Here is a 25,162-nt window from a genome sequence, read left to right on the forward strand (position 1 = left end):
ATAAATCAAGTATCTGCCTGCAGGTGGATCCAAATCACAGGGCGCTTTCTTTTTGAGGTTAGGTAACAAAATAGCTCACTAATGGTTGCTTTTTATAGAAGAAAAGAAAGCTTGGGAGTATTTGAGTAGCCCTAGGACGACTTGCTTCTGTCGTTAAATTAGGCAGCTCAGATTACCTACCTCCCAGGACTGCTGCTAATGGGTGTCAGCCACAGAGAAACATGGGTGTCCTTACTTTCTGGAGATGGCACAGGGTGGAAATAGGCAGGGGAGGGCAAGCTGAGATATTTAATTTGAAAGTAACTTAAAATCTTTTCAATATTAACTTGGATATATTATAGATTAGAACGCAAATTTGGAGTACTTTTTTAATTTAAAAGAGGAGACGTTAAAGAAATTTCAGGTGCTTTGGAATAACCCCTGACTGTCTACCACAGGAGTAGACGTGCAATGCTCCCTGCCTTTCTCCTGAGAGTGATTAAGGCGGAAGTTCTTCCTCAAGACTTTCAGTGAGCTCATTATCAGTTGATCCCAAGTTGGGACATTGCCAAAACATGTCACAATATCTTGAATTCTAGCTGTTGGGTTTTCCATGAGACACAAGGAAAGGGGAACAATTCCACACCGAAAGCGCTTAACTCATAGCTCTCAGAGATATATGCTCATTGGAGCATCTCCATCGTTATTCCTGAACCGTAGTCATTGCTAAGGTCAGGAAGTCAAAATGATGCAGACATTTCCACCGGCAACAATCCAGAGCTTCTGAATGATGCTGGGCATTGAATATGACTGCTGCTCATTTATGCACCTTATTTATCCACTGTATAAATATCCACTGTAAAAATCCACGGAATATTTGTTTACTTAGGCTAAGTGCCCAAACAGAGCCGGTTAGTCTCCTGGCCTCCCTGTTATCCCTCCGTCAAGCTCTCCATCCTCCACAGCTCTTTGGAATTAAGGGCGCATTTCTAGCTTTCAGGTGAATTAACATAATGGCTGGGTTCACAGAGAATGATAACACTCATCCCGTGAGACTTTTCAGTTCTGCAAGAGAAAAACTCACAGGAAACAATCTGACAATGTTTTGCAGACTATGTAACAAGTTTTTGTCATGGGAAAGGGAAGTACCTTCGAAACAAAGACAGCTTCCGGCAATATCAATGGTCATCAACATCACCATCTCCCATCACGGTGAAGTGAAGGGCCCTGGGCGTCCTGGACAGCGATGGCTGAGGGCTTTGGGAGACAGCCTCATGGACCAGAACTGGAATTGTTATCCATCGGTTCAGCAAAACATCTTGTACTCAGAGACAAGATGGAGGACTGATGTAAATGCCGAAGAATTAGGAAACATCTTGTTCTGGACCTTCTAAAGACCAGAGACTTCTGAGCTTCCTTCACCATGAGGTGACTTATCTGAACCATAGAGTGGCAGGTAATGTTAAGTACTAGGACATCGCTGCCCTCCATTCGAATGGATCTTTAATGGCACACTCTCTTAAAGTAGTCTTCTTTTTTCTCCTAAAAAGTCAGCTTTCCACATTCATGAGAATATCTGATGTCATTTTCTAAACTATTCTCTGACCTGGAGTTTTTCTAGTGCGTCCTTTTCCTGTGTTCTTTGCTAACCCTCTTGGCAAAAATTCCCCATTGGTTTGTACCACCTTGCTGGCTTGTCTATTATCAATGTCAAATTTGGTACAGAAAAGGCCCCTGAAACATGAATCATGGTGAACTCACATACAGGACAATAATGCTCTCCAAAGTGTGTACTGAGAAGATGGCCCGGCCTTATAAGAAGATGTCTTATAAACAGAGATATCCTCGCCAAATTTTCTCTTGAAATTTAAGGGTATAAACAAAACCTGATGCGGATACTCAAAGACACAACTTCAAGGAGCCTCTGCCTCCAGGGTAGCAGGTGAGGTGAGATGTTTCATTACCGCCAGTATTTGGGCTCTTCTGAGTATTTAGGAGCACACTCTGCTTTTAGTCATTCATTCAACAGAGGTTTATTGAGCACCTACTTGCTAGATGCCAGGCTCAGCTGTAGGCACTGTGGATACCGCAGTGGTACTGGGTTCAGACCTGCTCTTGCCTTGATTAGAGAGTGTCCATTAAAGTCCCCAGTATATGTATCACAGAAAAAGACTGGAAGACAATGGAGGCCCCAACCGATTCATCCAGGGGGATACTCTCCATCTTTCCAGGGGTGGGGAGGGCTGCTCAATTTTCAGGCACACCCAGGGGTGAAAGCCAGAAGCTTGGGGTAGGTCTACTGGGAGGGCTCAATGCCGATGGGGACCAGTCCAGAGACCTAGGTGGGTAGCAAGGACACTGACTGCCACAGCCAAGCATGGGTCCCAGAAAGAAGAACAGAGAAAGGACCAGGGAACCAGGAGTGAAAAGGGAGGCAAGGATGGAGTTACCAGAAATAAGTCAGAAAAAGAACAGGACCAAACATGTGACTTCATGACACAAATGAGTTTGATCAGAAAAGGAAGTGCTGCCTGGCACTCCTGGAAGTCAGCTCCCTGCTCAAAGGGGTTCTCTGGCTTTGGGACTTAGGGATGTTCACTCTCAAGGCACCATCCCAGATCAGTGTTTTTTTTTTTTTTTTTTTTTAAAGGATCCTAGTTTCATATCTGAAAGAGTTGTGTCAGCATCAACAAACCAGGCAGAGGATAAGGAAACCTTTATCAGTCGTTTGATGGGGGAATCTACTGAATCTCAGAAAAGAAAAAGAAAACATTGACATTGATCAGTTTTGGCTCTGGCATGAGTCGCAGGGTTCTATCAAACATCCACTGAGGCTGGAGAAAGCAGGATGGAATTCCAAACTTCCACTCTTAAGGGCTCTCATTTGGGGTTAGATTTAACCTGACATTAAGAAAATTTGTTAATTTTGAGGTATTATATGCTATTATGTCAGTAATATTCATCTTTCAGCAGAGGAGTGTTTCTGAGAATATTGTGGTGGCTCATGCAGGAATTGTGTCTAGAAGGGCCAGAATCTTACGGTCAAGATTAGGAACGCACCCTCCTGGAGAGGACGCTGGCTTCCTGTCGGAAGTGAAGGCAGGGCCCTGAGGCTCCTCATGTCAGCCCTCCATAGCTCCAAGGTTGTTATAAAACCTTAATACCAAGAGAGCAAACCCAAAAAACCTTGAATGAAACGATAGGGCTCTAAAAGTAAAAACTTCTCTTCTTCAAACAAATAACCACACTCCCAATTTTGGGGTTCTAATTAGAGAAGGGGTGTCTCTTTCAAATCCCCAGAGGTAATTCTCTCCCCATCAGAAACATCCTAATCTAATTTCTTATTCTGCTTTGGATGTGTAGCATATTCAGGAGCTTTGAATTTAATAAAGGGAAATTTAGTAGCATTGTCAGCTGTGCGTAAAAGCACGTAAAAATTGGTAACGCTACATTTACTTAGGGATTCGATCCAGAGGCCCTCTGGATATAGTAGAGAAATATTAAAGCATGTTTTGTTGGTGGTTTTGAGAATTTATTGGAAAATTAACTTCTGATTTCATTCTCATCTTGGCAAAGGAATCATAAAATTTCCTTAATACAATTATACATTTTTGCAACTCCACTACCCTAAGCTTGATTACAGATTATTAGGATTTCATGGTGTGGAGGATAATAAAAATTAAATTAGATGGACAGAATACATTGCAGTTGTGTTTCTAAAAGTATTCTTATTGGTAAGAAACGTTTACACAGTGAGGTGCCCACCGTTCTTGACACTGGGCCTCCAGAGGAGAAGTAAGTGGCCATGTGCTCTCAACACGAACCATCTTTCTGGAGCAATAGATCTATGCAAATATTTAAGGCATTTATTTTATGTTAAAAGAAATATAGAAATATTATGGAGGATTATGCAAAGAGCTCATAGAAAAAATTTGAAGGCTGGTGGATCCAGAAATAAACCTAACAGTTGATATAAAACGTTGTTTTGCTATTAAGATGTGAGATGGAGAACATCATAAGGATTAAAATGTTTTTCTTCAAGCAGGGAATAAATATTCATTACAAGCTCATGGAAGTAATTTGATCACAGGAAACCTTTCATAACTCCGAGTTAGTGAACCTGTTCACATTCTCACAGTATCCAGTCCTAAGGCTGGGAGAGTAAACACAATCCTATTTTTTCTTGGAAGTTAATTTCTTCATAGAACAGAGAACTGCCACAGTTGATAACACTCTGTCTACACAGGGTATTTTAGGAAATCTCCAATAAGAAATTTTTAGCACTATAACTTGCGAATGTAACCACTTATTTTTCCAATATTTTTGTGTATATCGATTTAGTTGTTCTCAACTAGGGGGCCATTTTGCTCTGCAGGGTGATGTTCGGAGGCATTTTTGGTTGTCACGACTTGGGGTGGGGCATTGTGTCTGGCATCTAGTAGGTAGAGGCCGGGGTGCTGCTTACTAACCTACAATGAACAGGACAGCCTCTCCATCCTCCTCCCTCCCCTGCCTGTAACAGAAAATTATTCAGTCCAAAATATCAATAATGCTGAGGGTGAGAAACCCTGGATTATTGTTATCAATACAGTACAGATTATAACACAAATCATCTCTTTAAAACACTGCTTATCTTCTCATTGTGTATGCTAATACATATTCTATGTAATCTATAATAAAGACACACATCTTCCTTCTGAACCATCTCTTCAAAGAAACTCTCATACAATGATTACCAGTGACGGTGAAATTGCTGATTTGCATTTACTCAACACACACTCATGTTACCAACATCCCGTGAAAGAACTAAAGTAAGGAGAAAGAAGAGGAAGCAGGTTACCTCTCGAATAAGACCTGGCTGTAGTCATCCAGGACGCGGGCGTGAGTGTGGAGGAGGATGGTGTTGTAGCCCACCAATGCGGCCATCATGATCAACATTTTCAACTCATAATTCACCCGCAGGAAAACCGAACAGGAGATCAATCCCAGGATGCAGCTGTAGATAAAGTACTGGAGCGGGGAATACACGACATGAACACTTAGGATCTCTTCTGAGAAATACTGAAGTAATTACAGTGGGCGACCACCACCAGGCTCATGTGGTCAACTGATAAACTGGCTGTGAGGGCTGATGCCTTTTCCTGCTCTTTGATTCAGTGCTAAAAGCCAGAACACATTTGATTTAGAAAATAATTACTCATTACATGGCTTGTTGACCCAGTGCTGCATGTTTAATAAAAAATAGTCATGCATATTGACAAGTAGTTTTCAGAAATAATAAAAAAACTATATTGAAGATGTCATTATAAGCAAATGCCATGAGCTTCTTGAAAATAAAAACAATGTGACTCCCTATACATTTACAGACAAAAAAAATTCATAGTACATAGAATCTCTTTTGGCCTTTCAATTCTTTAATTCATTAAGAGGATATAAATCATTACAATTAGTTCTGTTAGAAGTGTAAGAAAGCCCAGGCATTTTATTGAAAGAGACATTGTGTGTCAGAGGGACTATCTAAAACAGAAAAGATTTAAAAAACTAAAAGCTTTGACCAGGATGAGTCAAGAATATCCTGGAAGAGGACAGGCACCTGAAGAAATGGGAAGAACCAAGTGCGAGGAAAAAAGCTGGCACATTCTATCTTTTGTAGTCGATAGGAAGCAGCTGGCAGGCCCGCCCTGTGTTAGCACTTGTCTCGCTATTGACCACTATTTACCAGACAGGATTGCCCTGGTTCAATTCTGCGTCAATCACTCATTAGCTGGGTTACTTTAGGCCGGTGACCTAAATTGCCTGTGTCACAGTGTCTTCATTTGTAAAATGAGGGTAATAATGTCATTTCTGTAGGTCATTGAGAAGAACAATAAAGCTTGGAGCCCAGAGCCCCATAAATGAGTCACGAGGGACTCGCTAAATGAGCATGGCTGCCATTCTCACAAAGCCTTATTTGCTACAGCGTGAGGTTTTTACGAACAACAGGTTATGCTACTATCTTAGCATCCTGGAACAGAAGCAGCATTCAATAAAGCTTAATAATTTTAATAAAACATAGATCTGATTGATGTTTGATAAATTCTATCTTTAAAAAATAGCCCACTGTGTAAGCTACTCAATTTTAGTTTCATTGTATAGAATAAGCCACGTGTAAATGGCTCATTTTTTGTCATTCTAGTGCTTACTTTCATTTCCCCAGCTGAGGTCACCCACAGTAAGCTATCTGGAAGGCTACTGATATTAGCTCATCAGTCTTGTTCTTGGGGAAGAAAGAAAGTTGAAAAATGAGCTGCAGTGCTTCCTTCTCTGTAAGAGGCACGCTTATGTTGCTGGAGGCACTCACGCAGGAGTTCATACAGATCCGTTACTGGTGAGGACTGGACCTGGCACTTCAGCTTCCAAAGGAAGAAGAGCAATTCTCCTTGGATTACACGAAAACTGGGTCACTCTTAGGGAAGTCAAGCATTCCTGGGCAAGGGCGCGTTACAGGTGGCAGCATTTTAAGGGATAGTGAGTGTTGTAAGCACAATCTCTTTGCCCAAAATTACCTACTTGATGTCAGTTCTCTACTGTTCTGACCACCACTCCCACCCACAACAGAGACTAAGAAGAGGAAGAGAGGAGAGGGAATGTGTCCTATGGGACTGTTGGGGCTGGCAGAATGGAGTGACAGAATTAAGAGATCTGTGAAAGAGCAGATGGGGTGCATTCACTGCTCCCCGATCAGAAAGGTAGGAGAGGTAGCAAGTGCTTTGAAACCAGCTCTTATTTACACACAGTTCTGCCACTGTTACCTTAGGTGAGTTACTAAGTATCCACCTCTGAGTTCTGCTGTTGTTTCCTTAGGTAAGTTACTAAGTATCCACCTCTGAGGGCAGGTGTGAGGGCTCAGTGCTAGAACACACACCAGTGCTGGGGATAGCCTCTGGAAGCTCTGCAGGGAGCTCTGCAAATAGCCTGGGGAGGTCCATGCAGGGCCTGGGATGCCTGTCTCGGAACATGCGTAACAATTTGACAAGGTGGGCTTGTTTCTGTTGAATCTAATAAAATACAAGCTTGCATTTTTTTTTTCTGGTGAGGAAGATTAGCCCTGAGCTAACATCTATTGCCAATCCTCCTCTTTTTTGCTGAGGAAGACTGGCCCTGAGCTTAACATCTGTGCCCATCTTCCTCTATTTTATATGTGGGACACTTGTCACAGCGTGGCTTGATAAGCAGTGCGTAGGTCTGCACCTGGCGTCCGAACCTGCAAACCCTGGGCCGCTGAAGTGGAGCACATGAATTTAACCACTATGCCACTGGGCTGGACTCCAAGCTTGCATTTTGTATGTCTTTTTTTTTTTTTTTTAGTTCATTTTTCTGCTAATTCACCCTTCTATTCTTCTGAAGTATCAATATGCAACAGATTGGAAACTAAAAAAACAAAACAAAATGAAAATAGTGCCTTCCCCACAGAGAGTTGGAGAGCCCTGGTTTATAACCTGCTAGTCGTTTAGTCAGCAGTCGCTAGTATCAGAAAACTGCCCCTCAGAAGCCATGGAATTGCCTTGGGAACCGGCAGTGGGCAAGGCCCCCATTCAGAGTCTGCCCCATCTGCTCACCAAAGCAGCTCCTTTGAATAATTAACGGCAATCCTGCACCCTGCACAAGGGACTCGAGGTTGGGAAGATGACAGTACCCACTTTGAAGAATTCTTGTGAGGATGAAATAAGATAATATAAGTACAGAGCTCAGAACAGTATCTGGCCCATGGGAAGCTATATAAACTCTGCTATTATTAGTATAAACTTGGGCTCTTTGCAAGATTTGGTTTTTAAAAGGATTCTGCTGCTAAAATTATGCTTGAAAACCATTATTAGAATGAAAGTTATCAACCAGTTCAGCTTAATTGAAGGAAGAGCAGAATAATGAGCCCCTTGTATGAGTGTGTCTCAAAGTGTGCACATCTGTTCCCAGGGGGTTGGGGAGTAGGATTGTAAAGGTTTTCTGCAATACTTTTAGTTAGAATATGTGCCAATACCTATAGAAATATGCCTATGATTTCACATTTTAAAATTCATTCTTAGGCTTTTTAAAAGTTTTCACATTTCAGGAACATCTACTAAAATATATATGCCAATGGAAAGTAGCTTTTTAGTTTGTTTTCTATTAAATAGCCTTTCTAGAATGCTTGGAGGCCATGCACAAGGTGATCGGGGACTGACTTAAAGGCAGGTTGGGAACCTATAGATAGCGACAGAGGGATGTGTGAATGAGGGAGAACATGCGAGAAGGCCCGTCTTCGAGCCCTGAGGATCAGCAGTCCCTCCCACATAACGCAGCCCACCAGGGAGAGCACCAGTTGGTCAGGCGTTCTGCCTGTAGGCTACTGAACTGACTTCTCATAGGATCTAATTACTAGCAACCTTATTTTTAATATAGTTTTGATATAGCTAATGTAATTATTAGTTAATAGAGTTAATTAAGTTAACATTAATATTATTTTTAAATTATTAACATTATTTTAATTACTAAGTAATATCATTTAATAATATTAATATTAAGTTAACTAAGCTAATATTAGTTAATTAACACTTTCAGTATAGTTAATTGATGAAATCAACTTGCATTTTAACACCAAGGGAACAGCCACTGTTATCTTGGGTAATTTACTTAGGTCTCTTTTGGCCTCAGTTTCCACACCTGAAAATGAGAATTCCAATAATATCTACCTCACAGGGTAGTTTTGCAAATGAAATTATATAAATGCCTGGTAGCGTATGAAGCGCCTACATGGCAAATATCCTTTACAGTTACTTTTGTTGGGCATTTTAAAATAACTTTTTTTTTTTTTGCTACAGAAATAACACATCTGATGTTAAAAATTAGGAAATATACAAAGGACACATAAAACTAAGGGTCTTCTATAATTCACAACATCTAATTTGAGCCACTATTAATTATTTGTGAGTTGTCTTTCCAGCCTTTTTTTTTGCTACTTTTTATTGATATTATTATTTTAGAAAATTGGGATCATACTGTTTGGAATGTTTTTAAATGACACTTTCAACTAATAACATCATGAATATATATTTCTCTGTCATTAAATAGTTTCTACAGCATCTTTTATAGTGGCTGAATATAATTTTATTGTATGTTTACAAAAAATTTATTCAAACAATTAAATTTATTCTAACTTTTAGGTTATTTGCTTTCTTCTTTATTGTTCATGTTATCTAAACAATTTAATGAATACTCTTGTAGCTAAATTTTTGCACCTTTATAATTAATTTCCAAAATTTGTATTGTAGGGCAGAACGTATGTCTGTATTTATGCTTTTTTGATGATTGTTATAAATTACCATTAAGTAGAGTTATATGACTTTATACTACCTGCAGCAGTGAATGCAGACACTCTTCCCCACTCCCTTGTCAACCTCAGATATCACATAAGAAGGGACACATTCTGGGGTCTGGCCCTGTGGCCTACTGGTTAGGTTTGGCGTGCTCCACTTTGGCAGCCTGGGTTCGCGGGTTCAGATCATGGGCGCAGACCTACACCACTCGTCAGCCACGCTGTGGTGCTGCCCCACATACAAAATAAAGGAAGATTGGCACAGATGTTAGCTTAGGGCCAATCTTCCTCAGCAAAGAAAAAAGAAAGAAAGAAAGAAAGAAAGAAGGGGCACATCCACAAAACAGCTTTCCTAGTGTTCCTTTCGATTTATGAAGGGGGAAGCCAGGATGTTTCCAGGCTCCTCAGGACTCCTAAAGTCACCAGTTAATAAAGCAATTTCTGTACAGATGGTGTGTGAGCACTCGGGGCTTCCTTGGCAAAGCTCACTATAATCCTCTTTCTGAGGACTTATTATGGGAACAGTAGTGGCTTGGTGACTAGTCTGACCTAGATTTTAGAGTCTGTTGTGCACTTTTTCAGAATCTTTTCAGGTTTAGTAAACATTACCTTTCCCATCTTGGGTTTCTGATGATTTGTTTCTTTTGAAAATAAGGTATCATACAGACTTACCTAAATGAAATTCAGAATGATTACCTTATTGCCTTTGGAGGTGCCAAGCTTGGTGAGTTGTTCTACTCCAGAATATTAGATGGAAGGATTTAAAAAACATGCTTTGCCAGCTACACTTCTCTTTCCTATGAAAATGCATCTTTAAACCATTAAAGTGCCATCTGAATGCTGCAGGGGGCGGCCTGCAGGCGCTCTCTCCTTCCACTGGTCAACAGTGCCATCCGTTCAAGGAGGAAGAGCTAGACCACACGGTCAGTTTAAATCTTTCTTTAAAGAAGGTGGCTCCAAATTGCCCACAGAGAGATCGCAGCCAATAAATTTTCACCATGAATCCCATCTCTAAATTTTCACATAACTAAAATAGAAAAGATGATGTCTAATCCTTATGGGCTTTAATGACTAAAATGAAGGCAGGACCCTTTGGCTAATGGACGAGGATCACACTGTTCTCTCTTCCTGAGGCCATAGGAACATTCCTATGGACCCTGGTCAGCTTGCCTCTGAAACAGCCATGGCCTTAAGAGAACACCAGACGCCCCTACTCTCTGTACCCAGAGCTGTGAGCTTCCCAGGAAACTCAAACGACAAGATGGGAAAAAGGATCCAAGCCTGTATCAAGGGAACAAATCAATGAAAGAAGGGTGAGGAAAGGACACATCCTTATCACCACAGCTAATGGGGTTTAAGAAACTGGTAGGAAATTTTATTTATTTATTTTTTTTCCCCCAAAGCCCCAGTAGATAGTTGTATGTCATAGCTGCACATCCTTCTAGTTGCTGCATGTGGGACGCGGCCTCAGCATGGCCAGAGAAGCGGTGCATCAGTGCGCGCCCGGGATCCGAACCCCGGGCCACCAGCAGCAGAGCGCACACACTTAACCGCTAAGCCACAGGGCTGGCCCCTGGTAGGAAAATTTAAAAGTATACATATTAAATTATCCATTTCAGTCCCCCAGATAGTTTATTTAGCACTCTCAAAACTAACTATATGAGATAGAAACTCAATGGGAAGAATCTATGCTACTTTTAGATGATTATTAAAATAAATTAAAAGGACATCATCAAAACTCATTTTTTTTTGCACAAATAATTCATGGAAGAAAGAAGTTATTAAGCAGTAAATAACTGATTTAGCTCTTTTCACTGAAAAGACTGATGTGTTAGTAAGTTTTGAAATTTCAATCTAGGCCCTCTCGGACATTGGTAAAAATGAATCAGTGAGTCAGGATGATTTGAGGATATAATCCCTGGACAGTATTTGCAGCCAAAGGAGAGGCAGAAATATGGGATGTGGTCCCCGTCAGCAGAGTCAGGGAGCTAACACTAATTCATTGGAACAATTAGCAAAATCTATAAGCAATGAACCCAGAAACTCTGTGACATGTAATTAAATGTCAAATGCTGTGATACACACTATAAAATGTAGCAGTTCAGAAGATAAAGGCAAGAGTCGTCTGTAAGAGCATCAACATGACACTGTGAGTGCAAACGTGATCTAAGGGGTGCCAGTCAGTCAAGACTTCTCTCAAAAAGTTGACAGTTTTCAACTGGTGAGGACCTACTCAGGTATGGACACCAAAGAAGAAAAGTGAAGTCTAGAACAGACGAGAAAGTGGAGGCCATAACAGTAAATAGGCTAATAGCATACAGGAAAATAACAAAAGCAATAACAAGGAACAGAACATTCTTACCGGAAGGAAAAACAAATTTTGCGCACGCAGAATCGCTGCCTGATTATTTGAGGCAGAAAGACTTATGTTTGATAGATTGGTAGTTGCGGGGATTGCTTCCTCTGAGTCACTCAGGAAAAACTGCAAAGAAAATGTTTTTTTCAATGAATTTGTGCCAAGGACTAGATTAAAGGGTTAGCAGGTAGGTGCTAAGTGTGTTAATGACTGTGTTCCCTCTGCACAGTAAGCAGGATGATGTGGGCAATCCAGCATCTATACTTCAAACGCATTCGAATAGCTTCCTCTTCTCCTTTTTGAAGCTTTGAGAATCTCTATTGAATGATTAAATAACTATTATTGTGCTACACACTGAACAGTGAATTCCAGAACTACAGAATCGACATTAAACAAAACAGAAGCACCTCTGTTAAATATTAAATTAAAAATGTCCAGAGGTAGTTGGCCCAGTGGTGTAGCAGTTAAGTGCATGCTCTCCGCTGCTGAGGGCCCAGGTTTGGATCCCGGGCACGCACTGATGCACCGCTTCTCAGGCCATGCTGTGGCGGCATCCCATATAAAGTGGAGGAAGATGGGCACAGATGTTAGCCCAGGGCCAGTCTTCCTCAGCAAAAAGAGGAGGATTGACATGGACGTTAGCTCAGGGCTGATCTTCCTCACAAAAAAAAAAAAAAATTAAAAATGTCCAGAAGGGGCCAGCCTGGTAGCATAGTGGTTAAGTTTGTGTGCTCTGCTTCAGAGGCCCAGGGTTCACGGGTTCTGATCCCGGGCGTGGACCAACGCACCGCTTGTCAAGCCATGCTGTGGCGGTGTCCCATATATAGTAGAGGAAGATGGGCACAGATGTTAGCCCAGGGCCCATCTTCCTTGGCAAAAAAGAGGATTGGCAGCGAATGTTAGCTCAGGGCTAATCTTCCTCACACACACACACACAAATGTCCCAAGTGTAGGGCAGAGGGCTTGGCTAGAACTAGGTTTGAGGCTGATATCATCACGCACACAGACTTTCAACTCTCCACCACAAAACAAGAGCCTTTAGAATGTTTTTGCAGTATCTTCACCATCTTGGTTCAAACATTAAATAAATCAGTGGAGTTTTATGAGTTTTTGATTTTAAGAAAAGAAATTAATTTTATGGGTAAAATGCAATAATGGGCATGAACATTCACATCTATTATTTGTGAGTGCTTGGCAGCTCAGGATCACAATAGATTAAAATTTGAGAGGATGGAGGTTCTTAGGACTGTTAGAAAGGGGGTCCTAATTAAAAAAAAAGTAATCCTGAGAAAATAAAGATGATTAGCTCCTATGTAACAGTCACCAATATCAGCGCCCAGAAGGAAAGTGTCAACCTGTTAGCAAGGTAGGAGCATTCAATCTCTCTCTCTGTTTCTCTATCTCTGTCTCTCTTTTTCTACCTCTGTCTCACTCTGATTCTCTTTCTGTCTTTCTCTCTCCCTGTCTCTCTCTGTCTGTCTGTCTGTCTCTGTTTCTCTCTCTCTCTCTATCTCTCTGTCTCCCTCTTTTCTACAGAAGCTGCAATACAGACTATTTAAGTGACCGAGGATCAGTCACTTTTGTGTACTGTGGCTGAGGGTCAGAGGAGTGTTTAGTAAAAATAAACCAGAGAATCACACGGGCCAAGTTCCCTTTACTGAAAGAAATTCACCTTATCCATAAAACTAGGTTGTGTTTGCTGCATAGGGCTGACCATACATATTCAAGGTTTAGAAAGAAAAACTTTCCTGCATCGTTTCTGTGGTTTCTTTTGTTTGCTTCTATTAATTTATTTCCTTTGATGGCACAGATGTTGTCAAATACCTAAACTAATTTACATAGGTAGATAAGAAGGCATTTATTTAGTATATTCTTGGGAACACTCAGATTCCAAGAATGACACCAGATACAGTGTTTCTACTCATTATATCATTTGATCAAATGCAGCAAAATGCTGACTTAAAACTCAAATAAATGTGGTATATTTCTTTATTTAAACTAAATAATTTATTGAAAATGTCACAGCCCCTGGTAGAACTATAAATGTGCTAATTCTTTGGAAGAAAATTATGTCAGAAAAAACACTAATGGAGTAATTGCTTGGCAAATACCATACTCCAAAATATTACAAATTTAGATTTGACAGATTCAAAATACAATTGATTTAAACATTAAAAAATCAAGAAATGACGAACAAGATGAGACTATTTAGCTTGATAGGTTAGTAGTCTTAAGCACCTGGGATCTTAAAATTATTAACAAAAACTTGTTGAAGGGTACAAACTTGCAACTCATAGACAAATCGGTCCTGGAGACCTAACGCACAGTTTGTTAAATATAGACAACAATATTGTATTATAATCATCAAACTTGCTAAGAGACTAGATCTTATTTATTCCCTCTGCAAAAAAGAAATGATAATTATGTGATGCAATAGAGGTGCTAACTATTGCTACAATGGCAATCATATTACAATATATAAATGTACCAAATAACATGTTGTACATCTTAAATATTTACACAATGTTATATGTCAAATGTATTTCAATAAAAAACTTCTTGATTATATCACCATAAAGAGAAGAAAAATTCTTGCCATACAATGAGTAGAAATACATCCTGTGAAAATTTTGTCTGGCAAGTAGGCTATATAATAAGTATGACAGTTTGAACTTGAAAATCAATAAAAAACTTCAGTCACTGTACCCAACAATGCTTCCTTAACCTTTCTGCTACCTTTTTCTAGTATTGAATACTACCCCTAAAATCAAGAAAATCTTCATTACGTCTAGTGGCATCACACTATAATTTTTTGTACCAATTTCCCCTCTTCTGTCTTCTTAGACAATTTAAAATAAACTCATGTCATCCCCTAATTATAGCCAGGCAAATACTCGAGAGTTATGAATCCCTGGTCCTTCTTCCTTCCAGGTTAAACTGCCACAACTTTCTCCAGAGAATGAATTTCTAGCATCGTAATTATTTGGAGACCTCCTCTTTGGACCAATTTCAATATTCTACAACCTCTGTCATCATTGAGAAAATGATATCCTCATCTTGAACAAAATATCCTAATAAAGTGCTAATGCGTCTTTTTCACATTTCCCAGGCAATGTAAAACATCATGAATTATGTTTTTCAAATAATATTAAATTGTGAACATGCTATTTAATATTGTTTTATGCCTGATGACATCACTGCATTTGTCACTTGGCTGGAATTAGAAGTCTGGATAGACTACTAGTCGACCACAACTAACTCCTTATCTGTGTGGCTCACAAAGATAGGCTACTTATAATATTCTCTGAGAAGTTCTCCGAAAAGATCGCAAAATGACATGGGAAATCACATGATGATATTGTCAAAATGTCAGAAAAAAGATAGCAGAAGATTTGAGCTTCTCATACATGATTCTGAACAGTCAGCTGGAAACTAAAATGGAACAGAACACACGTCCTTTGCAATTTGGTACCCCAAACCCTATATTTGAAAAAAATCTGGATAACCGATGGTTTCTCTCTACTTTTTTGGGGTGTTTGGTGTCACGATGTGAACATCAGGTGTTTAAAATGTCATGGTAAAATCTCACAATTCATTTTAAATAAAACTGACCAGGATGTTTTGTCATATACAACTGAGTGTAACGCGATTTTTAAAAGCCAGTCCTCTAAACACACCATTCCCGTTGACCCAGGTTTTTGTAAGGGCTGTGAAAATGCAGGCTCAGAATAAATATTAGTGACTAAAAATGCATGTGAAGGCTCAACGTGAAATGGCCCATCCACTCAACGGCAGAGGGAGATTGTGGGCAGCCTCATCCCACATCTCATTCCTAACGCATCTCTCCCCTTTGAGGTAAAGAGGGTCATGGCAAGTGATGACAGGGAAGCAGTCAATAAGGGTTGCTTGCCACTGGCTGGAAAAATACAGGGCAAACTGAGAGGTCTGCCTGCTGTGGAGGGACTGTGCATCAAAGAGAAAATGAGAACCTGTAAAACATTCTGCTACGTGAAATCAGCCAGACACAAAAAAACAAATATTGTGTAATTCCAGGTATATGAGGTTTCTAGAATAGAAAAATTCATAGTAACAGAAAGCAGAGTAGAGGTTGTCAGGGGCTGGAGGAAGCAGGAGTGGAGAGTTACTGTTTCATGGGAACAAAGTTTCTGTTTAGGATGATGAGAAAGTTCTGGTTGCACAACATTGTAAATGTACTTAACACCACTAAATTGTACACTTAAAGATGGTTATAATGATAAATTTTATGTTATGTATATTTTACCCAATAGAAAAATAACAAACATTAAAAACAGGAAAAGGGAAAAAAGGAAAGTATTTTTGCTTTGTCCCTAATGGAACACTTAAAAATCACAAGGGCTATACATGAGGACCTGAATGAGGCTATGATTTTAAAAAGGTGAAGTTTTCCAACAGAAAATAAAATTTTCTTTCCAGTGACTTAAGCAAAGCTGGCTCTTGAAAGCACCCCCTCCTCGTAACACACAAAAGAGCTGCTATTCTTGTTGAAATGTGAGTCGACCTCCTGCATTAGCCTCACTGGGTTAACAACTGCTAAGAAATCGCAAAACTACAACTCGGGCGTGGGGCTAAATTAGTCTAGAAATTGTGTTCCCAAAGGAACTACCACGACAAATTTAAAAAGCTAAGCTGCGTTAAATAGAACCTCTCCAGGGTGGAGAGTTTGAAGTAGGGCTAGGAAAAAAGGCACAAAAACAACACTGGGAGCTTTTGACTGCAAGCAGGTAAACACTGGATTTTACCCACATCCCTAGTGGAAGGTCTTCCCCAAATTTGAGTGACTGGCCTGGAGCCTTCCTCCCTTGCATGGCCCCCATTGATACTCATTTCTGACTGGCCAGCCCCTGAATGCTGCATCAGCACCACGTGGTGATGTGCATGACTGCTGGACAGACCCAGCAGACCCAGGTCTGTCATGGCACCCTGTGTCTGCCTCACCCAGTCATAATTCAAGAGGGCAGGGATCAGCACAGCTGGAGAGCAGTTCTTTGTAAATCCTCCGTATGTGATCGAAGACGGTACCCTGATGAGCAAGTCTTTCCCCTCTGTGATTAATAAGAAATTATAAGAAAGCTCTATAACTAGGGAAAATATTTCCTTTCTCTGTCTAAAGTCAGCTTTCATACTGTTTTATGATGTTTCTTCGAAATAAATACAAGAGGAGCATCTGTATGGAGAACCACCACTAATTTCAGGGCATCAGGTATCAAAGAAAATGCCATTTCTCTTGTACTGGTGGAGGAAAAAAACTGCTTGAGCAGTTCTGATTTCCTTTCCCTTTGCATCACTAGACAGGAAAAAAAAAAAAAAAAAAGGAATTTAGCTTATCTAGCTTATTGCTCGCCCCGCAACCTCTACTGCCGCAGATGGTAGCTCAGTACGTGGAGCGAAGCCTTACTTCATTTCTTTCCTAAAGATCATCCATCATACTTTTAACATGTCTCCCATAGACTTCTCTATCTCACTTGGCAGTGAACTCCTTTCTTTGAGGGGAAAGAAAATGACCCTGAAAGATGTATTTCTGGTACTGGAGATTCATTTCTTCTTTAAAGGGATCACAGTTACTGTAAAAAAAAAAATTCTACTGCTAAATGCTCAGCTTGTCATTTATAGACAGTGACTGAACTGCATGCCAATCATTACTAATTATCCTGTATGAAATACAATGAGCTTCCAAAACAGATTGGTTTTCCATTTAGATTCTGTCTTTAAAAAATTAGGTAAAAAATCCTGGTTTTATAAGGTCAAACTGGATTTCATAAAAAGAAATGGGTTTCTTTTTTAAAGGCTTATGTGCTTGTCATTTATTTATTCATTCCTTCATTGAGTAACTACTGAATGGCTACATCTTATATAGAAGGTGCTTTCCTAGGACATGTGAAAAAATAAAGAAAAAAGACCTCACTCTTAAGTGTGTGAATGTCCTGTTAAATGTCTTGTCCCTGTAACTTGTATGTCAGCCAATGGAGAAGGTCAATAAACTCAGGAAGCATGTTTTATCCACTTTGAGCATGCACAAGTGAGTGAACACACTCTTGAGGGATGAGGCAGCTTAATTATAAGGGCACTGTGGCAATCACCCCTTGTTAGGGCAACTGAACACTCTGTGTCTGTTAGAATGTCTCAGAACAGTAGCTAGTGTGCCCTGATATCCTTCAGGACTGTCCTGTTCCCCATCCCTTCACGGTGGAATTTACTTCTGACCCAGCTGTCTCCTGCAGCTTTAATTTACCCAACTCATCTGGGAGCTTGCTGGTGCATTCTCCTGGAGAGCTGGGCCTCTGAGTAGCAGGACTAAAGCACAAATGCACGTTATGAAGTTGAGCATGAGGAACTCATTTTAGGAAACACACATGTTTCCACAGGCTCTGGCCACTGCCCTTTGTCTTTCTATCTTCCTCCTCTGGGGTGTCTTCATGCCCTTGAAATATCCAAAATACTGCCTGTGAAGGTTAGGCTAATAATGGCTAGTAATACTTTTGCAGAAGGGTTCTTCCAGGGAAGTCTCTCTTGTCTTGGTCTTAAGTCCCTCATCTTACATTCCCCACCCTCATTCTAATGACAGCTCTGGGGCCACAGTAAAAATCCCCTTGGGTCATCGTCACAAAGAAAGCCCTTGCCGATCTATCTGGGTCCCTCATGAGCACGTGCCTCAGGCTGACTGATCTAAGTCTCTACTTGAGCCCTTGCATTTTAAAGTCCCTCTAGAGCAGGGTAGTTCTTCAGGGAATTACTTGTCCAGACATGGCACCATTTTCCAGTTATCCTCCAGTCAGTATTGATTAAGCCCTTGTTGGAAATAACTGATGTCATGGTCCAGGTATTCCTGAGACCTCAAAGATGAGGCCACCATCCCATAGGGAGCTCTCATTGTCCCTGAAGCAGAAAGATGGCCTCAGATGCTGTGAATGGAGAAGGGGGGGAGATTAGCTTAGTGTTACTAGCTGACTTTACAGAGGAGCAGGAGGAGGCCTAGGATGGTAGAGTTCCCATGGTGAACTTCACTCATCAAGACAACTCCACATAGAAATGCAAGACTAGGGTCAGCTGGTCCTGTCTGCTGACTGCATGGGCTTGAACCCTGAGCCCTCTCCCCACAGGCACCATTAGTTGTAACTGCCTACAGGGGCAACTGGGAGCAGCCTCTTTCCTGAGCTGACCTCTGAGGCTGAGTGGGTGGGTGGAGGAAGGAGTGGTTGTGGTGGTACCTCTCACTGACCTTGCCTGGGGAGGCCTAGGTTAGGCCCTGACCTCATGTTCTTTCTCAGGGGAACTCCTAGAGGGGGCTGGGCATGTGGGTGAGGTGAGGTGGGGACAGCCAGCATGCGTGTCCTCTGGTTGATGACGTGGGAGGACACTCAAGAATCCATACCCCCACCTCCTGATAGGGCAGGAGGGGAAGGAAGGCAAGTTTTTCTCTGACAGCCCCGTTCCAGTGTCCATCTCCTGAACTCCTGGTATCCATTCCTTAGAACACAGTCCAGTAGGCCCTGCTCTCTGCCTGAGCCATACCACCTCCCTACACACTTCTACTATTGGCTCTCAGACTCTTTTATAACAGTTTTACCCAGCTGTCTGTCTCCTAGATTCCATCATGAACTCCTGGAAGGCAGAGAACTATCTTTGGGTTCTGAATATCTAGCAACATACCAGGCACATACTTATGCTCAATAAATTTTTTTTTGCTGAATGAATGCTGTCTGATTTATGAAAACTATGTCTTTATTATTTAACGTATGTGCTCTATCTCCTTAACCTGATTTTGTGCTTCTGGAAGCCAAGGATTGTGCCTCACGATCCTCTGCAGTTCCAACAACTGGTAAAGCATCCAACATGTGAAGTATCATTAAGCCTTATGGTTGATGGTGATGATGTCAGAATAATAATAAGGATGTGTCTCAATGTGCATTGATTACTTATGTGTCTATTTTTAAGGATATACCAGTAATGATCATATCGATATGGTAAGAGCAACCACTGGTTAAGTATTTACAAAATGCCTGGTACTGTCCTAAGTGTGGTAGGAACATCAGCTCATCTACCCTAATAACTGCCTTGGCAGACAAGTGTCAGTTCTCATTTTGGAGAAGGAGAAATGGAGCCTGTTGAAGTTTAATGAAAACTCTCCAAGATCATACAGCTAGTAAGGTGGGGAGCTGATGCCTGAAATCAGTCCTTTTAAACTCCAGAGCAGGACATCTCTCCCACTGCATCTCCTTCATCTGATCGTTCTGTTGTCCTGCTGACGTTCCATGTCATTTCTGGAGCCAGGAGCCACAGCGAGCAAGGATGTGGGAAGCTGCTGGAAGGAGCCGCCCTCTCGCAGGTGACTTCCGCAGAAAACATCCTTCTCCCTAGTGAGGCTGCCGCTGCAGGAGTTGGATATTGAATTTAACAGGCAACAATTGGTGTTACCAAAGGAGGTACGAGCAAGGTTGCCAAATTCCACCAAGACAGGCATTGAAAGCAAAGATGGCCCTGCCTGCTGGGAGCCCTGACTCACCATGTTGAACACGGCCATGGTCAGTATGATGGCCGTGGTGATGACCGTGAGGCAGATCCGTGGCCAGGGGCGGTTCGCGATGATGCCCGACGACTTCAAAAGCCACAGGAGAGACGCAGAGGCCTTTTTGCTGCATTGCTGTGAGGAGAGAGAAAGAAAAAGAAATGTATTGCTATTTTGTGTATTCTCTCAGGTTTCTTAATGATGTTTAAAACCACAAGATGCACCCATATTCTTCCCAGATTAAACAAGTAGGCTCTGTCCTCCCCTGGGGTCCCATACCAGCTCCCAAACCTTATTAAAATTATGTTGGCATCATTGTGACAAATTAGGGACAAATTAACTAAATTTCTATGATAAATGTAGGATGTGCTTGTATGTCCTTTAAAACAGACCTGAAATTATGTTTAAAAAAAATCTTCTGGTAAAGGAAAAATATGTCAGTTAATCAAAACACTCTGGAGGATGTGCTGGGTCTCAGATTACAGCTATGATGAAGCAGTTGTTATACATTCAGCCGATTTATGTAGAAAACAGATGAACACGTAGCTAATCATAAGAATACAACTGGACCACAAAACGGTTTGGCGCCTGTACCTCCAAAGACAACACCCAAAGCACACACACCCAGGTGTGTGTCATGGTGATGTCTTTACTTCATCCCATCTTGTGGGGGCTTCTTCCCTCACAGAGAAGCTCTCTTTTAAATTTTTAATTGTGTTAAAAAACATACAATATAAAACTTACCCTCTTATCCATTTTTAAGTGCTCAGTTCAGTAGTGTTAACCATACTCACATCACTGCGTAGCAGATCTCTAGATCTTTTCACCTTGCACAATTGAAACTCCATACTCATTAAAGAATTCCCCTTCCCCCTCCCCTCGCCTCCAGCAACCACCATTCTACTTTCTGTCTCTAAAGGTTGGATTGCTCTTGGTACCTCATATAAGTGGAATCATACAGTATTTGTCCTTTTGCGACTGGCTTATTTCATTCAGCATAATGTCCTCCAGGTTCATCCATGTTGTAGCATGTGACAGAATTTCCTTCTTTTTATAGGGTTAAATAACATTCCGTTCTATGCATACACCACACTTTGTTTATGCATTCTTCTGTCGTTGGACACCTGTGTTGCTTCCAACTTTTGGCTATCATGAATAATGCTGCAATGAGCAGCATTACTGTGTTGGAAAAGCTCTTTGGATACAAGAAGTAACCGAGGTCTTTACAGAATGGCAGCCAGAGTTCCCTATCCATTTGCTGTGGGCCAGACACTGCTCTGCAGGATCTCAGTGGATAGGCTCATCACCTCCTGAAGGCTACCTTTGCAGGGAGGCGCCACTGTGACCCTCATCTTTGTCCAGGTGGTGAGAGAGCAGAAGCAGCAAGAGTTCTAAAGTGTGGATACCACAAACTCTGCCTGTGCCAGGCACTGGGGTGGGTATTTACATATGTTATCTGCTAGGACAAGCAGTACTTGAGAGTTCTCCAGGGATCTAATTTTCTTTTTTGGAAGATTGGCCCTGTGCTAACATCTGTTGCCAATCTTCCTCTTTTTTTTCTCTCTCTTTTTCCTCCTGAAAGCCCCAGTACATAGCTGTGTATCATAGTTGTAGAGCTATAGCTCTCCTATGTGGGATGCCACCTCAGCATGGCTTGATGAGCTGTGAGAAGGTCCGCGCCCAGGATCCGAACCGGCAAACACTGGGCCGCCAATGCAGAGCACGCGAACTTAACGAGTGCATCACTGGGCCGGCCCCAGGGATCTAAATTTTAACCTCCATGCTAAAGGGATAGTAGCCTCAAGGCTATGTGTCCTGGAAACATTAAAAAAAGTTATGATTTCAAAAAATTCAGAAGAAGGAATAAACATATCATACCCTTTTGACTTAAGTTAATACAGTGGTAAAACTGGTGTGACATCAATAAAACTCAAATAGCAAACACTCCTTAACTACATCAATAAACAGCACTTTTATTTCTCTACCTCTTTCACATTTTCTTTTTGCTTTATTCTTAAAAATATATATCTGCTTTATTAAAACCGTAAGCATTGCAATCTGTTAAACTCTGATACAACAATTAAATGAGATTGTGTAATACCAGGTGAAAGGTGGTTAGAAGAGTAGAGAACCAGCCCAGTGACCCAGGATCAAACCCCCACAGCTGTGAGACTTTCTGCAAGTTAATTAGCCTCTCTGGCCTCAGTTTCTTCATCTCTAAAATGGGAATAACAATAATAATAATATCTGCCTTCTTGGTCTTTTAAGCGGTTTAAATGAGCCACATAAGGCGCCCAGAACAGGACTCATAACAGTTAGCTCTTCTCGTTATATTTATGAAGCAAACGTAATACTTCTCAGAAACATTTTAGTGACTAAAAACTCTATTTGCTTTATATCTATACGAACAAAAAATCTAATTTTTCCTCCTTTCCACTATGGTTTTTCCTTCAGTTCCTGATAGAAGAGAGGCAGAAAGATCGTCTGTGGCACACAGCCCCCACTGACATAGAATCCCAGGACAATGTTTGGGGCTTACTCCACGGGCTGGTGCTCCCAGGGCCTCCTCTGATTCCTCTTAGAGCCTGTCTGGCAGCATGAGCTGGTGCTGCCCTGGGTCCAGGGGCTGCTGGGAGCTGAACTGCCGGCTGGTGGCGGGAGGTGCACTCGGCCAGGCTCTTTAGGGCATTTTCCCACCAGCAATGTGGGAGGGGCCAGATTTGTGCCCTAGGCTTCTTCCCAAGAGCAGGGTTTGGATGGGGGTTGGTGGTGGCATTAAATCTGTCATCGAATAAGATGCTCTTTATTTTTATTTTTTGGTGAGGAAGATTAGCCCTGAGCTAACATCTGTTGTGAATCCTTGTCTTTTTACTGAGAAAGATTGGCCCTGAGCTAACATCTGTGCCCATCTTCCTCTACTTCATATGTGGGATGCTGCCACAGCATGGCTTGATAAGCAGCGCATAGGTCTGCATGTGGGATCTGAACCCATGAACCCCGGGCCACTGAAGCGGAGCGTGCGAACTTAACCACTGCGCCACCGGGCTGAAGACGCCCTTTAATGCTCTGAACATGCAGTATCTTGGAGAGTCATACAGCTAGAGGATACCCACTTGAGGGTCAATTATCATTATCATTTAATGCATGCTACTTCTAATAATATTAATACCACAGACCCTAATCAGATCTGTCTTCTGGAGGACAATCTATAATAAAGTGTGAAGAGCAGAGATTCAAACAGAACATCATAGTTATCTCGCTCATCAGGAGATGATGGCATTTGGTTTGATTTTGGCAAATTAAGACAACATGTATTTGCAACCTAATCAACCAAGATTACTGTTTTTATTTAAGGGGAAATTATCAAAATCAATGCTTTTGTGTCTGTACACAGAAATTATCAATAGATATGATAATGAAAATGTTAAGAGCAGAAAATACAAAACTTTACCACTTTAGGAGAAAATTTACATCTAGCTCAGATTCCAATCACAGTCAATTAAGTAAACTATTATCTAGTTATAACACAGACATTTCATTGAAATTATGAAATTTAAAAAGTTACTCTGTTTGAATGTCTAAAATAGTACACGGTGATAACCTCACCAAATATGCTACCTAATAGGAATATGTTATATTCTGAGCAGAGGCTACTCATTTACTGAAACAGATGTGGGCAGACACACATGAATTTTTTTCTGCTCCTGCAACATGCTGGGAAAAATGATAAATTGGTGGCCCTAGAAACTACTGTCTACGTGTGCCTACTGAATACGTGGCAGGATGACCAGGAAAACTGTCATGTTCCTATTCACCTCTAGAAAGAACAACACTTGGAACTATTCACGTGTGTTTGGCACATGCTCGTTCAGGACAACGGACTCAGGATGCAATAGATTCAATTCCTTCTCTCGTGTAGTCTTCATGTATGCGTCAAAGTCACCCCATGCAATCGTTTTTAAACTCATCATGCTGAATATTCATTGTTTTCAAGGTCAGGGAAGCAGGCAGCCTCCCTTATCTTTTCATTCCCATCACGAAATAGAGGCAACATAAATAAAACTGTGCTAAAATACGAAGACTGGTAAACATTGCTGGTGGCAAGGACAAGGAAATAGAAGAAGATGATAGAGCTGTGTACCCTGAACTACGATGACAGTGAGGGCAGAAGAGGAGGAAGATAAAGATGTTAGGGGAGCAGAAGAAATCAATGATGGGGAAAAAGAGGAGAAAAAGGACTTTAAGATCTTAAAATAGAAGAAATCTGATTAAGGAAAAATGAGACCATTGACTCAATTTGCAGTGCTGAATAAAAATTACAACTTGGATCTTGACATGATAATTTACTTCAGTTTATTCTATTTTGAGTTAAGTATTCAAATAAAGTCCCTGATGGAAAAATAAGTTTATCAAAATTTACACCATCCTAATGAAACATTATAAATGATAACATCTCAAAGAATATTTTGGCATTTATTCAGAAGATGCTATTCACATGAAAAGGAGAGAATGTCTGCTATGAGCCTGGTTTAGTCATCCTATTTCATCTTTGGTTTAATTACTGGAGTAAGTTCAGCCCAATCTGTTTCCTCCCTTTCTTGATCATCAATGTGTCACACGGTATCCTATGATGGCTTCTTACTTACTGTGAGCTCACTATGGACCTTCTAGAAGTGCTCTTGGCTGTTAATGCCACATCTATCCACTGACAGATACAGAATTGGTACCAAATTTAGTGGGAGATGTAAAAGGAGAAAGAATATAAATTTACATAAAAACCCTATCACAGAGCTGGTGCTAGGGGCAAGGATGAGTGTAGTTTGCTAGAAAGGGTGTGGAATGAATGTCGGTGTTCTTCAGTATAGGCAGAATAGTCTGCACATAAAAATAAAATGTTTCTGCACTGTATTTGGATTAAAAAAAACAACAACAAGAAAAATACCTCCACCAA

General features: G+C 41.0%; 1 protein-coding gene across 1 annotated transcript in view; it reads right to left on the bottom strand.

Annotated features, from left to right (window-relative positions):
* ADCY2 (adenylate cyclase 2) overlaps nucleotides 1–25,162 on the bottom strand; it is a 278,833-nt gene that overhangs the window by 37,941 nt on the left and 215,730 nt on the right. Inside the window, exons 14-16 of the mRNA XM_058563511.1 lie at nucleotides 20,209–20,346; nucleotides 11,673–11,792; nucleotides 4,820–4,989 (exon numbers count right to left, since the gene is read on the bottom strand). Of these exons, the coding sequence (XP_058419494.1) occupies nucleotides 4,820–4,989; nucleotides 11,673–11,792; nucleotides 20,209–20,346 (428 nt within the window). The remainder of the gene's footprint in view (nucleotides 1–4,819; nucleotides 4,990–11,672; nucleotides 11,793–20,208; nucleotides 20,347–25,162) is intronic.

Source organism: Diceros bicornis, chromosome 20 (genome assembly GCF_020826845.1).
Source record: "Diceros bicornis minor isolate mBicDic1 chromosome 20, mDicBic1.mat.cur, whole genome shotgun sequence".
In the NCBI taxonomy this organism is placed as follows: Eukaryota; Metazoa; Chordata; class Mammalia; order Perissodactyla; family Rhinocerotidae; genus Diceros; species Diceros bicornis.